Genomic DNA, 13,248 nt, shown 5'->3' on the forward strand with positions numbered 1-13,248 from the left:
ACTCCTTCCTCTGTGAGAAGAAACAGAAAGAAGGAAAGTTAAAATATTTTTTTTCCATGTGGAAGAAGGTAAATCCCACGTGGGAATAGAGAAGGGAACATAATGGTTCAAGCTGTGGTGTTGGGGATGAGGTTGACTGCGTGCATAAAGCAGAGGCTTCATGGGGAGAAGAGGGGAGGTGTCTGCTTCTCTTCAGATTAAAAGAAATGTTCTGGAAGCTGAAGGTAATCTCTTCCCAGGCATTTGTAACCGAGCTTCACAGCTGCCAGATTGCATTTGATCACATCCAGCAGCCCTGGCTGAGGAGGCTGCAGGGTGAGGAGCAGCACAGCACCGGGTGTGAGGGCATCTGAGCCAGCCCTGGCTGAGCTCTGTCAGAGGCTCCATCCAAAAGGTCTCTCCAGGCAGAATGTGCCAGATTTGCCACCATCCCAAAAGCTACAGGAGGAGGTGGGCTGAACCTCCAGTGTATCAAGATTAGGGGGGAATTTTCAGACAGGAAATACTGATTTTTCTCAATGGCAGCCACCTACCTGACAAAAAATATTGTTCATCTGAAGGGAAATGTAAATGTAAGCCTTTGACACAAATATCCCCTTTAAAGAAGCCTTTCTGCCCCCTATCCCTCTGGAAATAGAAAGTTACATTTGCTTATGTGAAACCTGAAGAATTTTCACTTTGAAAACTTTAAACTTTGAAAAAATGCCCTTTATATTTGCCCTTAGCACTGAACTTTGTGGAATCCACCCTTTGCTGTACTGAGGTCTCAGCAGTGCCTGCTGCCTCATTTCTCTTTTCTGTTTTACAATTAACTCTTATTTTCAGTGTTTTTTTAAGAGCAATATGCACACCTGAAGATATTTTAAAGAAACTATTTTAAAAGGTTATGAAGAAATAAATACTTGGCATCGAGATTCTTGGAGTGCATGATGAATATTTTAACAGTTAAAAATCTAGCCAGAGAGAAATGAAAGGATTTAGTGCTCTAAATAAAACTCTTTGTGGGTTTTAATGTGCAAAAATGGACAACAATGGCTTTAAAGCCTCTCCACAGATACTTACATCTCTGCCCTGGTATACTCTGTATATGTTATATGCGTAGCCAGTAATGGTCTGTTATGTCTTTTTAGATGCTGAGGGAAGGTGTTACACCAGTTTTCTGCTCTAGGACTTTGCATAATAACCTTTAGGCTTTGAGCAGAGGGTTTGGACCCTTGGGAAGACAGTTGTGGATGCAAAGCTCTATTTTTGTACCCTGTGATGGAAAGCGGAAACCAGAGAGAGGGGAGGGAAAGGGAGATTTGGGAGGTGATCATTCCCCACAGAGGGGCTCAGCCAGCATAAATTGCAGAAAGCTCTGTGCTCACATAACTTCTGATTGTCTTGTGACTGCAGGGAGGTTTCACACCAACAGTGGGATAAGGTTTGGTTGTGTCACTGCTTAATATTTCCATTTCTTTCTCTCCCTCACACACATGCCCACACAGCTGCAAAAGACAAGTTTTCTGTAATAGCAGCTGTTTCAGAGGTGGAACATTACTTGAGTTTTTATTTGTGTAATTGATCAATTCACTATCTAAGAAAGCCTTTTTTTTTTTTTTTAAATTAACCAAATCCATGAAATATGTATTTCTGTAAAGTAACATCTTTGGCCTGAGCAAGAGCCCTTCAGTCCTGCTGTAAGGTTGCCTTTCTGCAAATCCTCCTGCTAATCGACTCTTAAGTATTTTCTTCCTTGCTGTTACAGAAATTCCTATTGCTAAATGTAGTGAATGCAATTTCTAAAGTGATGGTGCCAGTATAAATTATTAAAATTACATAGAGTAATAAAAATGTGTTGTGTATAAAAAGATACTGAACAAGGCAGTAGGACTCAAGCTTTTAAGTTACCTCAGAAAATTCTCTGTATCTGTAATCAGGACAAGTGGTACAGTAACTACAGTTGGCTTTTGTCTTTACACGTTTTCTAAAGCAAAATGCTCGGATGCCATAGTTTTCAGACTTCCAGCTTTCCTTGAAGAAAGTGAGATGCTCACTTTCAGCTCTCAGGATTTTGATAATTTTTGGAAGCATTTTTGGCTTGGAACATTAAAAACATAATGTCCAAAATCGTAAGTTACTTTTGAAAATCTATGTGGTTTGTTTGCAACAAGGATAACTGATAAGATTTAACTGTGAGAAGATCACATATATGTATCAAATATATAAATTCATTAATTTAGTACATAATATCTGTTTTCTTATTATCAAAACAGAGAAGTTTTTGAGAAACAGGAGAAACCAATTCACCCCTTCACTATAAATTAATAAAAATCATCCCTTTGAGTTTTTTCTTCCTTGTAGTAGGCACTCAGAAAATGGACATGGGAACTTCTATGGAAAGTTGGAAAGAGACATTAAACAGCACAGATGCAAGGTTAGTGTTATACAAAAAAAAAGAGTTCAGTGCATAATCTCAGCCCTTGATGGAGAAGATACAGTGAAATGTTGACTTTAATTGCCATGGGACATAGATTAGCAGATGGTCCCATGGATAGACTGCTCTCCATGTCTATAAATAGCATAAGTTAATTTATGCAAGATCTTCCTTTTCTTTTATAGCTATCTCCCAATGTGTCGATATCTTCTTGGCAAGGAAGTATCCAGCCCCAGAGCTGGAATAGAGGCCCTGTCTCAAAGGCTGGTATCGTGTGATTATGTTACAGCAAAAAAGCATCTGATCAAGTAACTCCTGATTGAAAAGACAGGCCGTGACAGTCTGATCTGAACACACCTTCATTTCAGAAATAACTATCAGGTATCTGCAAGTCAGCTGGAATAATGTCTGGGAGAAGTGGGGGAGGCAGCACGGCGGCGAGCGGGGTCAGGGAGCTTCTGCCAGTTCTCATCACAGGCTGCTGATGCTGTTTTGCTTTGCACATCTTTTCTGCCTTCATCTTCCACCTCCCCAATGCTGGGTGAACTCCTTTGCTTGTGGTCTCACTGCCACAGTCACAGCTAAGTGGCAAATGGGTTTTGGGACCTGGCATTGCTGCGTGCAGCCAGCCAGCCTCCAGCCTGGCCCCTCTGTATCAGGTTTCGCCTCCCCGACGTGCAGACCCTCGGTGCTACAGCTGCCCCTCAGCTCCTTATCACTGGAGTCGTTTTCCCTCTTTACTGGGCTTTCCCAGCCCTCCTATTCTGTGTCTCTCTGTCCGTAATTTCTGTAATGCAAACCTCACTTTTTGGTTCACAGCTTTGCCTTCTCTGTTGTTCAGGAAGCCTCATGTTTGGAACTGTCTCTGAGTAACTGGGTACCAGAATCCCACAGATATTTCTGCTTCTGGGCTTGTGAAGCCATTTGTGCCTTGTCCAAAGAACTCCTAGAAACTCCCACTTTTAAGCTCGTCATCCATCACTGTGCAAATGTTGGCATTATAAATCAGGGTCCAAGCAATCTTTTGGCCCAGTTCTCCCTTGCTATTACATTGAATTAAAGAGGTACCAGTAAATATGAAATAGGCAAAGAATTTTCTAAGCTGCCTGTGTAAATACAGGCAGTATTTTAAGCCAGAGCACTTTCTTCTCCCAACAGTGGCACAGTATCTCCCAGCCCCACAGAAGGGCTGAGCCATCCCTCTTCACCACCTGGGCAGGTAAATGAAAATGTAACAGAGGACCTGCAGTAACTGACTTTGTGCCATTTTGAGCCTGATATCCATCAAGATCAGCCACCAGAAATATGTATTGATAGATCAAGGACCACAACCTGCTCCATGACAAATCTGAACCCCCTTTGGTTCAGTAGGGATATTCTGGATTTACCTACATGTAATTTAGAGCAGATTTTGGACCCTGCCCATGAGCATTATGCCTTTCCCCACAGGAAGGAAGATTGATTCTGACCTTACTTAAACTAAGCAGCTTTAATCGTTCGGCATAGAAACACCAAGACTGGGCTGGGGGCTGGGGACACAGACATGGGAATCCTATAATCTTTGGTTAAGTTGTAATGAAATTGTCCAGGATGAGAAGGAAACAGATGGATTCTGATTAATTTCTCACAAGTGTAGACCTCAGCATCCGATGTAACATATGTGGTGAGCAAATGTCACTCATGCCTCCAAAGTGCAGAAAAAATCACTATTGTCAGGATATATTCATTGGCATATTGGCTGCTGAACTCCCAAGGGTGCAAGGATGCTGTGCATTACATTTAGTCCTGAATTAAATATTCAGAGGCAGAGATACCTAACCCTTTCCTGTATGCCTCACTGGTTATCACAGTTGAGCTTAATGAATTGAAAGAAGGAGGGGAAGGGAGATTTCCCTCCCTCCTTTGTAAATCATTATTTACTGTGGAAGGAATATCAAGATGAGTTGGTATTTCTGCTTTAGAGTGTTCAGTTGACTACCAATAGAGCCTGAGTTAGGGAAAATAATGCAGCTTTGAGCTGTAAATGAGCAACTACATGGCTTTCATCTCGTATTGATAGAAATCAGAGCCCAGGTCTGTGTTTGTGGAGTTGTTCTGGGTTTTGTCACTTCTATAATCTATTCCACATAATTGCATATTTAAAGAAAATGTAGTTCATTTATTGATTGCCACTTTATTGTTCGAGGCAGGTAAGATAAGAGGCCAGAGCTACTTTCTCTTGTCTCCACGTATTCTTAGGAAGTGGAAGGAGCAATGCATGTAAGTAAAGCGAGGCCCCATCTGTGCTGAGGAAACAGATTCATTACAGCTGACTTGTCCTGTCAGAATTACTGCCCCAGACTGTTTCTTGGAAAAGGATGTCACTAAGATATCTATTAGAGTATTTCAACCACAAACTTGAGAAGCGAATATTGAGCAGTGGGGCTTCTCTGTGGCTTGGGCTCTGCCCTTGGATGCAGCTCCCCACTTCCAGTCACTCCCTCTGCAAAATCAACCAACATGTCAGTCAGTGTCTTCTCTTCTAAAAATTAATTCCTCATTAGAAAAATGGGGGAAAATGGATATTTTGCTCTCTACCTCACTGTGTGTTGAAATTTAATGTCTGTCTTAACTTGCACATTTCCCTCTCCACCTGTGGCAGGCACTGCTCCACTCACATTATAGGCTGGTTTGTTTGTCTTAACAATCTTCTATTTGACAAGAGTGTGCATCTTTTTTGGGGGAAGCTGAATCCTCTCAAAAAGAGCTTTATTTCTGACTGAAGAAGATGTGGCTGATAAGGCTGGGGAAATCTTGAGACAACCACATTAGCTGCTGTCATACACTGGTGGAAGTTGGCTCTTCACGTGCAGCCTTTTGTTTTTTCCTGAATGGAAGATGAAGCAAAGCTCAGTAATAGCTGGAACTACACGAAACAGCCCCCATCTGCTGCAGTCATAACCTTCATTTTGAAACCCCTAGGTTTTGGAAAACCTGACCTGAACTTCTTGTTTCCCTTTTTCACTGCTCCAGCTTGTGACCTGTGCTGGACTCCGGGCTCCTCTGGCCTCGTGAAGCACAGCACTGTTTGGTTTGGCCCCATTGCTCATTAGAGACAGCTCATAGTCTCTACGCTTAAATTTTTTAAATTCTGGTGAGAGAATCAGACCCTGATTTCTCAGGAAGCTGTACGCAATTGAGTGTTGGTTTTGCTAAAATTCCTGATTTTTTCTTTTCTGGGTTGTCTCCAACATTTTTATGGTGTTGTTGACTTAATTGTGTACCAAAACGGAGCTAACAATTTGTGCATCTGCAAAGCACTTGAACACAGTGCTCCCCTTTGTCAGCTGGAACTCCAGCTCACTTTTTCTGTTTTTTCCATGGTTCCTGACAATGCATCACTTAGAGTTCCCTCCTTTAAGCTGTGGTCAGTGCAATGAGCCTAAGTTTGATAATTGCTTGTTGCATCAAGACTGCACAAGGCAAAATCACTTAAATCCTCTGTTGATCTCCAAAGTCACTGAACAAGACCAAACTGCCTCATTTTTCCTTGTTTTATCACATGCCACTGGAATTCCCTGTAAGTGTTGCAGTCTGCTTTGCTGTCCTGGAGACCACGAGCTGTGCTGGGATTCCTTGGCCCATAAAAGTGACATTGCAAAGCTACATCAAGACTTTTTGACCCAGCTTGTGTTGCGTGAAAGCTTCAGTCTCACGATGCCACCCCAGCTAAATACACGGTTTTCTGGACAAACCTACCCACTGCTTTGCTTGGCAGAGGTCTTTGTGGATAACCAGGCAAGCCTGAAGCCATGAGAATAGGTGAAGCCAAGGAGAGTGGTGGGAGATGGATTTATAGGGAAGATAAATTGGTGGGCACGGATATTTGTGTTAATTAATTGCAAAGCTACAGAGAAAAGGAATATAGAACTGATGCAGAATTACCTTGTGACCAAAAATATTTCCCTAAATCAGATAAGTGAGAATCTACTCACTCAAGTGAAGCCATTTTCAAGGAGCAGTGATGAGGATGGGACCTGAGTGCACGTTGCCTTTGTCTCTCCAGCTGAGGAATCACACATGAAAGTCCCAATCACTGCTTCCTGTATACAGCAAACCAGCAGAGATATAAAATTGGGGCATAATGATGAATGAAACTGTGGGATGTGTCTTGATTATCCCAGGTTTCTAATGTATAATTGAATTATTTTCATAAGTGTATTTCAAGCCCTTTGATTTCTGGCCTCTGTTTTTAATTACTCAGCCCCCTCTTGCCTTTGTGCATTATTATGCTGCTCATTAGCATTCAGTGAGACTACAGAAGTTTGACTTCTGAATAAAGTAGCGTACAAAAGAGAAGGGATGCTTTTTATCTTACCACTTAATAATTTAAATGGAACCCTTTTCTTTAATCAATGTTTAATAGTACAATAGTTGTTTATTTAAACTGTGTTTTGCCTAATTTTGCAAACAAAAAAGAGAGGCAGGATAAACATGTTTAGAAATAAAAACCTTTGTAACCATTTTAATCTTCAGAAGACTTAAAATATCTCCAGCACTTCCAATGTTGGTTCATCTCAACAAGGCAGGAACGTGGGCCTTGAATGTCTCTGTATCATTTATGCAGCGTTAAGAAGCACCAGCCTATTTTTTATTTGAGGGAAGCAGAAAACCTTGCTAATTGCAAAACTGAAATCTACTCAGCAGCGTTAATATTGTTGGCATGACCGCCAGCTGTGATGATTAGGATGTGTGACAGAGGGAGAGATAATTTGATCACAGGCCTGGGGACCAGAAGCTCCTGTGTTCTGCTCCTTCCCAGTGCACCTGCAAAGGCAAGGAAAATACAGCGGAGATTTAGTTCAGCCCCACAGCACCCAAGCTTTCTGGGAGGGTCCTGCAGGGCACAGTGGATGCCAGAAATATGCGTGTAACTCCAGGGTGAGGGAGAGAATGAGAGCTTAAGCCTGGGCATTGACTTGTCAGAGGAAATAGCTTTAGGGGGGTTTAGTAATCTATTACTAATTGGGTAGTAATTAATAATCAGATGTAGAGGTTCTGCATGTATGGAGCTTGTTCTGTGTCACCAGAAAAACATGGCTGTGGATGGGGTCAGACTCTGTGGGACAAAAACTGGGAGCCTGAGCCACGGCAAGGTCAGGGGGACCCTCAGAACACAACATAAAAGAGACGGACTAAAGCCTCTGTCCCTCTGCTTGGCTTCCTCGTATGCAAAACAGGAATTGATCAGGGATATCTTGAGGATTTAGAGATATCTGGAGACCGCTTTGGAGACATTAAAACCAGCGAGCATAATATCTGCATTTCAAAGTACTCTTTGGACCTCTTAATTCACTTTGACAGCAACCCTGCGCTAGAAATGGGGTTGGCTCTGTTGTCTGGATGGGAAAACTGAGGCTGAGAGATGGGAAGGAATTGTGAGCACAGGATAGCACCAGGCCAGGGAGAGCTGTGAACTCCTGTCTCCTGTGCCTCAGCAGCCCAGTAAAAGCCCCCACAGCTGGTAAACTGCTCCATCCACACATATCAGGGGGTTGCTGATCCTACATAATCCGTCTGATGTCCTGACCAGCCTACTTTCAACAAACTGTACTCCAGGCAGCAAGATGAGACCTTGTTTCCTGCTAATTTGCGTCTCCTGTCCTCTAAATCTTTCTCTTTCCCATCAGTACACCCAGTTCCCTCCCTTTTGCCCAGATCTACTTCTCACGTTTCTTTATGCAACCTTGGAGCTCCTTCCTGCTTCTGCCTTTTCTCTCTCCCTTTTTCTACGCTCGCTAGAGGTCTGGAGGGGTGTTAAGTGTCAGGAACAGTAGGCAAGAAGGTGACAGCTCCTCAGGTAAGGAATCAGATGGAGAGATGTGATCTCATGCTGTGGGCTTGTTCCCTCCTACTTTGACTATATTGTAACTCCTGATTAAAAGAGCGTAGCTGAGTTGTGCTAACATGAGATGAGGGAGAGCTAAGGCTGGGGATTTGGAGCCTTTCTTTTAGGCTAAGTGAATTTGTCCAGGATGTGAGAGTCTGCTTCTGGGTTATAATTTACCATGAATGGTGGTGTGGAAGCTGATGAGACTTTTACTGTATTTCACATGTGCACAAGAGAACTTGCACAAAAAAACCTCAAAAGGCAATTTGCAATTCCACAACAGTAGCCAGAGTGTTTTCCCGTGATAAAAGTAGTCTGCTCTGTTCCACAAGGCATTTTTTCACTGATTCTTCCAACTGAAGGAGTGTTTGTCCAGGAGGATGACAATTTGTATCACAACAGGATTTAGGTAATATAGCTGAAATCAACCTACTGTTGCACTGAGCCCTCTGGTTACCTACGGCGAGACACTGCCCTCTCTCACAGAAATGAGACTCGATTCTACACATATTTAAATGCCTGACACCCACTGAAGCATTTATTTGGACGTCACTGTTTAGGCGAGCAGCAGAGCTCCGAGAATCTGAGGGTGTAAAGTGAGGTGATAAAGGTTGTACAGAGAGTCAGTGGCAGCACAAGGAGGCGACTCTGTTTCCCAGTGGCTGCTGCAAAGGCTGTCAAAGTGACCCCCACTTTGTAGCCAGGGAAACACCAGCTTTCATTTTGAACATTTAAACCAAATTTGTGAAGATGATGATTTATTGATAAGCCGCAGGACTGTGGACATGCGGTAAGAGGCGCGGGGAGGTTATGGCCTGAGCCCCACACCCTTCTCAAGTCGCAGCTGTTTCCGAAAGATGCTGCGAACTCCGGCCCGGCTGCGAGCTACGAAACACCTCCCGTGTCTTCCCTCGGCTGAGCAGCCAGCACTCGGATGCTGAAATAAGGTCAGGACTCCGTCAGGCGGCTAAAAGCCCGGGCTGAGCGAAGGCTGTGCCTCCGGAAAGCAGCGCGGTGTTCCCCGGCAGCAGCATCCCGCTGCCCGGTGCGGAGGGAGGGAGGGAGGAGAGGGCACCTCGCCCGAGCAGCTCCAGCTCTGCGCTCCCCGTGCGCGGTGGGGTCAGGGACCGGCGCGAACCAAGGGAGGATGCTCCGCGGAGGTGGGAAAGACGCCGAAGCCGTAACACCGTGCTTCCTCCCCAGGCTCTGAGGAGGAGGAGGAGGAGTGGGAGGGGAGTTCCAAAGCCACTTTGGGCGCTGCGCCGCTACGTGCAGGAGTGTATGCGGAGCATCCTCCTCGCAGCCCGAACGCAGGGTGCGCTCCCCGCTCCCCCGTGGGTGATTCCCCGTTCCCCGACGCTGCTCCTGCTTCCGCAGCCGCTCCCCGGGCGAGACGGCGGCCAGGTGAGCGGGACCGGGCAGCGGAGCTGGGGCACCGCGGGGTGCGGGGCCGGGCCGGGCAGCGGCCGGGGCTCCCCTCCGGCTGCCCAGGCTGGTGCTCGAAGCCGGGAGGAGCGGGACGGGCCGGAGCTGCGGCTCCCCTCCGGGAGGTGCCGGGCCGGGCTGGAGCCGGGGGTCTCCGCCGGCTTCCAGGGCCGGTGCTGGGCGCTGCGCGTCCCGGGAGGGGATGTGTGATGTGCGCCGGGGGGAGGCAGCCGGGAGAGAAGCATCGCTTCAGCTGCGGTGTAACTTGTATTTCGGAGCGCAGTTACCGGGAGTGTGATGGCTAACAGTGACTTATTTATTCTCAAAGAGGCCACGGGAGCTGTCCGGCCAGGGGCAGAGGGATCCCCCGAACTGGGCACCCCGGGATCCCCCGCACCGGGCATCCCCCGTGCCGGCAGTGCCTGCGGTGTTCGCGCTTCCCGGAATGTCTGTAGCGAACCCCGCGGGCTGGGCAGGCTCCGGGAGAGCGGCTGCGCGAGTGTCAGTCCGGAACACTCCAAGTGTTGGTCCTGGAGTTAAATCTATCTCTGCACTGGGGTGTATGCGTGTAATTCATTTACTGCCCCCGTTACCCCAGCGATGAAGGTGTTGATAGCAAAGGGTCAAGCTTGCTCCCTAAATATCACTCTTCCCCCCACCCCCCCTTCTTTTTCTTTTAGAAAGTGCTTATAATTTCAGCTACCGATTTTATAGCTCCTGAAATACTTACACCTCCCAGAGCAGTTGGTTTCCCACGACTGGCACTTTCACCTTTTTGAGTGGGAGGATTTACTTCCTTTAAAACAGAGCTCTAACAATACCCACTCCTTTCAGCGAGGCACGTGTCATCTCCTGACCCCAGCAACTTCACTTTGACAAAATAAAAGCTGGAAATAATCACTTAAGAGATGCGACTTTGCTCGTTTCAACAAGTTGCTTTGTTCTCTGCTCGAGTAATTTCCTCCAAGGCCCGTGGTCATTGTCGTTAGCTGAGGATGTGGTGATACGTGTGATGTTAAACCTGCAGTCACCGGGGATTAATGCACGGGCATGACATCACCGACAGCCAATGAGGGGATGGGTTTGGACACACACGGACCCAAACTGTCTTCCAAACTGGTGATCCTGCCGTGCTCCTGAGGAATAACGCCAGTTCGGGCAAACGCCGTGATTTCCTAGCACGCTGTCACTGTGTTTCTCAGCCCTGTGTCCTCCTCTGAGACAGTCACAATTCATTAAACAGCCACTCGTGTGTGGTCAGTCTGGTTGGTTAAAGGTTTCACTTCTTGGGAAGAGATTATTGAAAATGGGCATATCAGTGCCCTGGCAGAGAGAGAGCTGACGCGACTGAGCTGGTTGCTGGCAGTGTGTAAACAGGCAGAGTTCTCAGCCCTTGTGGCAGGAGAGCTGCCTAAGCAGCGTGTTTGAGCACACAGAGCTTTCACCTGTAGTAAATTGCTTTCCTTTGCCTGATTGCTCGGAGCAGAGCTGCTCCCGTGGAGATGGGCACAGACTCCGTGCCAGGGGAGTGAGGAGGGACCCCGTGCTGCCAGGTGGATGTTGCCGTGGCTGGCGAGGCAGGAAAGCGCCTTGCCCCGCTGTGCCAATGGCTCCTGCTGTGCTGTCACCCTCACCTTGGTGCCTCCGTGCTGCCAAGGTCCAGCAGGTCTGAAGCCCTTGGCCTCAGTTCCTGTCACTTTGCTCTAGGATTGCTCAACAAGTCAGGGTGGCTTTTGGAGAATCACAACAGATGTTGCCTGGCATGGTCTGGCTCCTGAAATGTGCATTTCAGAGTTCAGCTGCCTCTTCTGTCTAATGTTTCCTTAACCTTCATCATTTGCTGCAGACTGATCCAATTCCCCTGCAGGTCAGGCAGGGGCTTCCCCATAGGCTGTGCAAGACTCTTTTTGTCACGATCACAAAATATTTTCACTCAAATCACTTATATTTCCCTTTGCTAGAATTCTCAATGCTAAAACATAAATTTTTGGGTCCAGACTTCATTCCTAAAGTCTTTTAATATTTTTGGTTGTGATTTATATGTAGGTACACACACAGAGTCCCTTATCAGTGCCATTGCATCGATAGCCCTTTGCACTGAGGGACCCACACAGAATATTAGCAATATGACTGATGTGCCTCAGAGCTGTGTGTAAGATCCTTATGCCTTCATTGCCAATAAGACGTGACAGGATACATCTAATGAATTACCTTTAAATTAGAAAGCAGTAAACAAGCCATTATTGGATTAGAGGCATATTAAAATTAGAAGAACGTTACCATCTTTTGATATCCTGTGGCACATTTTTACCAGCTAAGAAATGACATGGGGAGCTGCAGAGAGAGACAGAGGGTCTCTAGAGAACTGTAATGATTTTCATCTGTGTGAAATAGATTTTTTTTTAAATGCTATTACTTAGTGTCTTATGTTTAGATGATGCTGTAGCAGATTTCTTCCTGTTTTTTCCCTTCTAGTTTCATATTGATGTTTGATATATTTTGTCTGAGCGACTTCAGTGCTTGTGGAAGGTACCAGTTTGATGTACTCTGAAAGCTAAAAGCTGCCAATTATTGAAGAAAAACACAGGCAAAAGTGTTGGGGAAGATGAAACAGGAAAGCCTTGGAAATATGATTGCCTGACAAAAGATTTTGGGAATATGAAAACTACAGGCAACATCGAAATGAAAGCCACTTTTGAAATACCAGGTCTTAGTTACTGAACAACTAGAAAACAATGGTATGGCCGACTGAAGTAATCCCCTCTTGATGGAACAATACCCTCTGCTTGCAAACAGGTCCAAGGGTCAGAGCAGACCCTACTAGCTCAGCAGAAGGGGTCCAAAGAGTAGTTTTTAGAAGTTAAGATGTAACACTCTATGGTAATATAAGAACTCTTATAGGCTGTATGTAAATGCTATAGGATTTGTATCTTGTATTAGATTGGTTAGTGACAATTAGAATATTCAGTGCAGAAGATGATTTATTGTATTGTAACCAGGACTTCAGACATTCTCATTCTCATTCTCATTCTCAATTCTCATTCTCACTTCTATTCATTCTCTCTTCTATTCATTCCTCTCTTCCACTTCTACTCTTGCTCCTACTCTCTCTCTCTCTCTCTCTCACCCGTTCACTCTCTTGCTCTCTTGGGCCTGCTCAGAGCTGAGTCTACCAGCTCTGAGCAGTGCCCCAATACCCACGCCCTTTACAATAAACCGGCTGTGTCCCAAGACCTGCCTATAGAGATCTCTCGTCTCCATCCGTCACCGTCTACGTCCGGCCGTCCCGACTGGACCCCCAGAACCCCCGAAACCTACACAAAAGGAAACAAGAGTCTTGTTGATAGGTTTTAGTCCAATATTGAAGAGCTTTCTGCCTTGCCAGGGTGCAGAGATTGCCTGGGTTCATGCCTCTTATTCCATGGCTCTTTTCCTCAGCTGTTTAGTAGGCTGCACCAGCTCTAGTGATTGTGGAATATTATTTAAATTGCATAAAAGAATTCACACTGACTTCCCTGAGTTTTATATAAATTCCTAA

General features: G+C 45.6%; 1 protein-coding gene across 8 annotated transcripts in view; it reads left to right on the top strand.

Annotated features, from left to right (window-relative positions):
* Positions 1–300: 300 nt before the first annotated feature.
* The window catches only part of TAFA4 (TAFA chemokine like family member 4), a 79,052-nt gene continuing 66,104 nt past the window's right edge, over positions 301–13,248 (top strand). Inside the window, exons 1-2 of one of the 8 annotated variants that reach the window (XM_048316039.1) lie at positions 301–450; positions 2,344–2,416. In XM_048316039.1, the coding sequence (XP_048171996.1) occupies positions 2,410–2,416 (7 nt within the window). In that variant the 5' untranslated portion in view covers positions 301–450; positions 2,344–2,409. The other 7 variants (XM_048316037.1, XM_048316045.1, XM_048316043.1 and 4 more) reach the window with 7 other exon arrangements.

The sequence above is a fragment of the Corvus hawaiiensis genome, chromosome 11 (genome assembly GCF_020740725.1).
Source record: "Corvus hawaiiensis isolate bCorHaw1 chromosome 11, bCorHaw1.pri.cur, whole genome shotgun sequence".
NCBI lineage: Eukaryota > Metazoa > Chordata > Aves > Passeriformes > Corvidae > Corvus > Corvus hawaiiensis.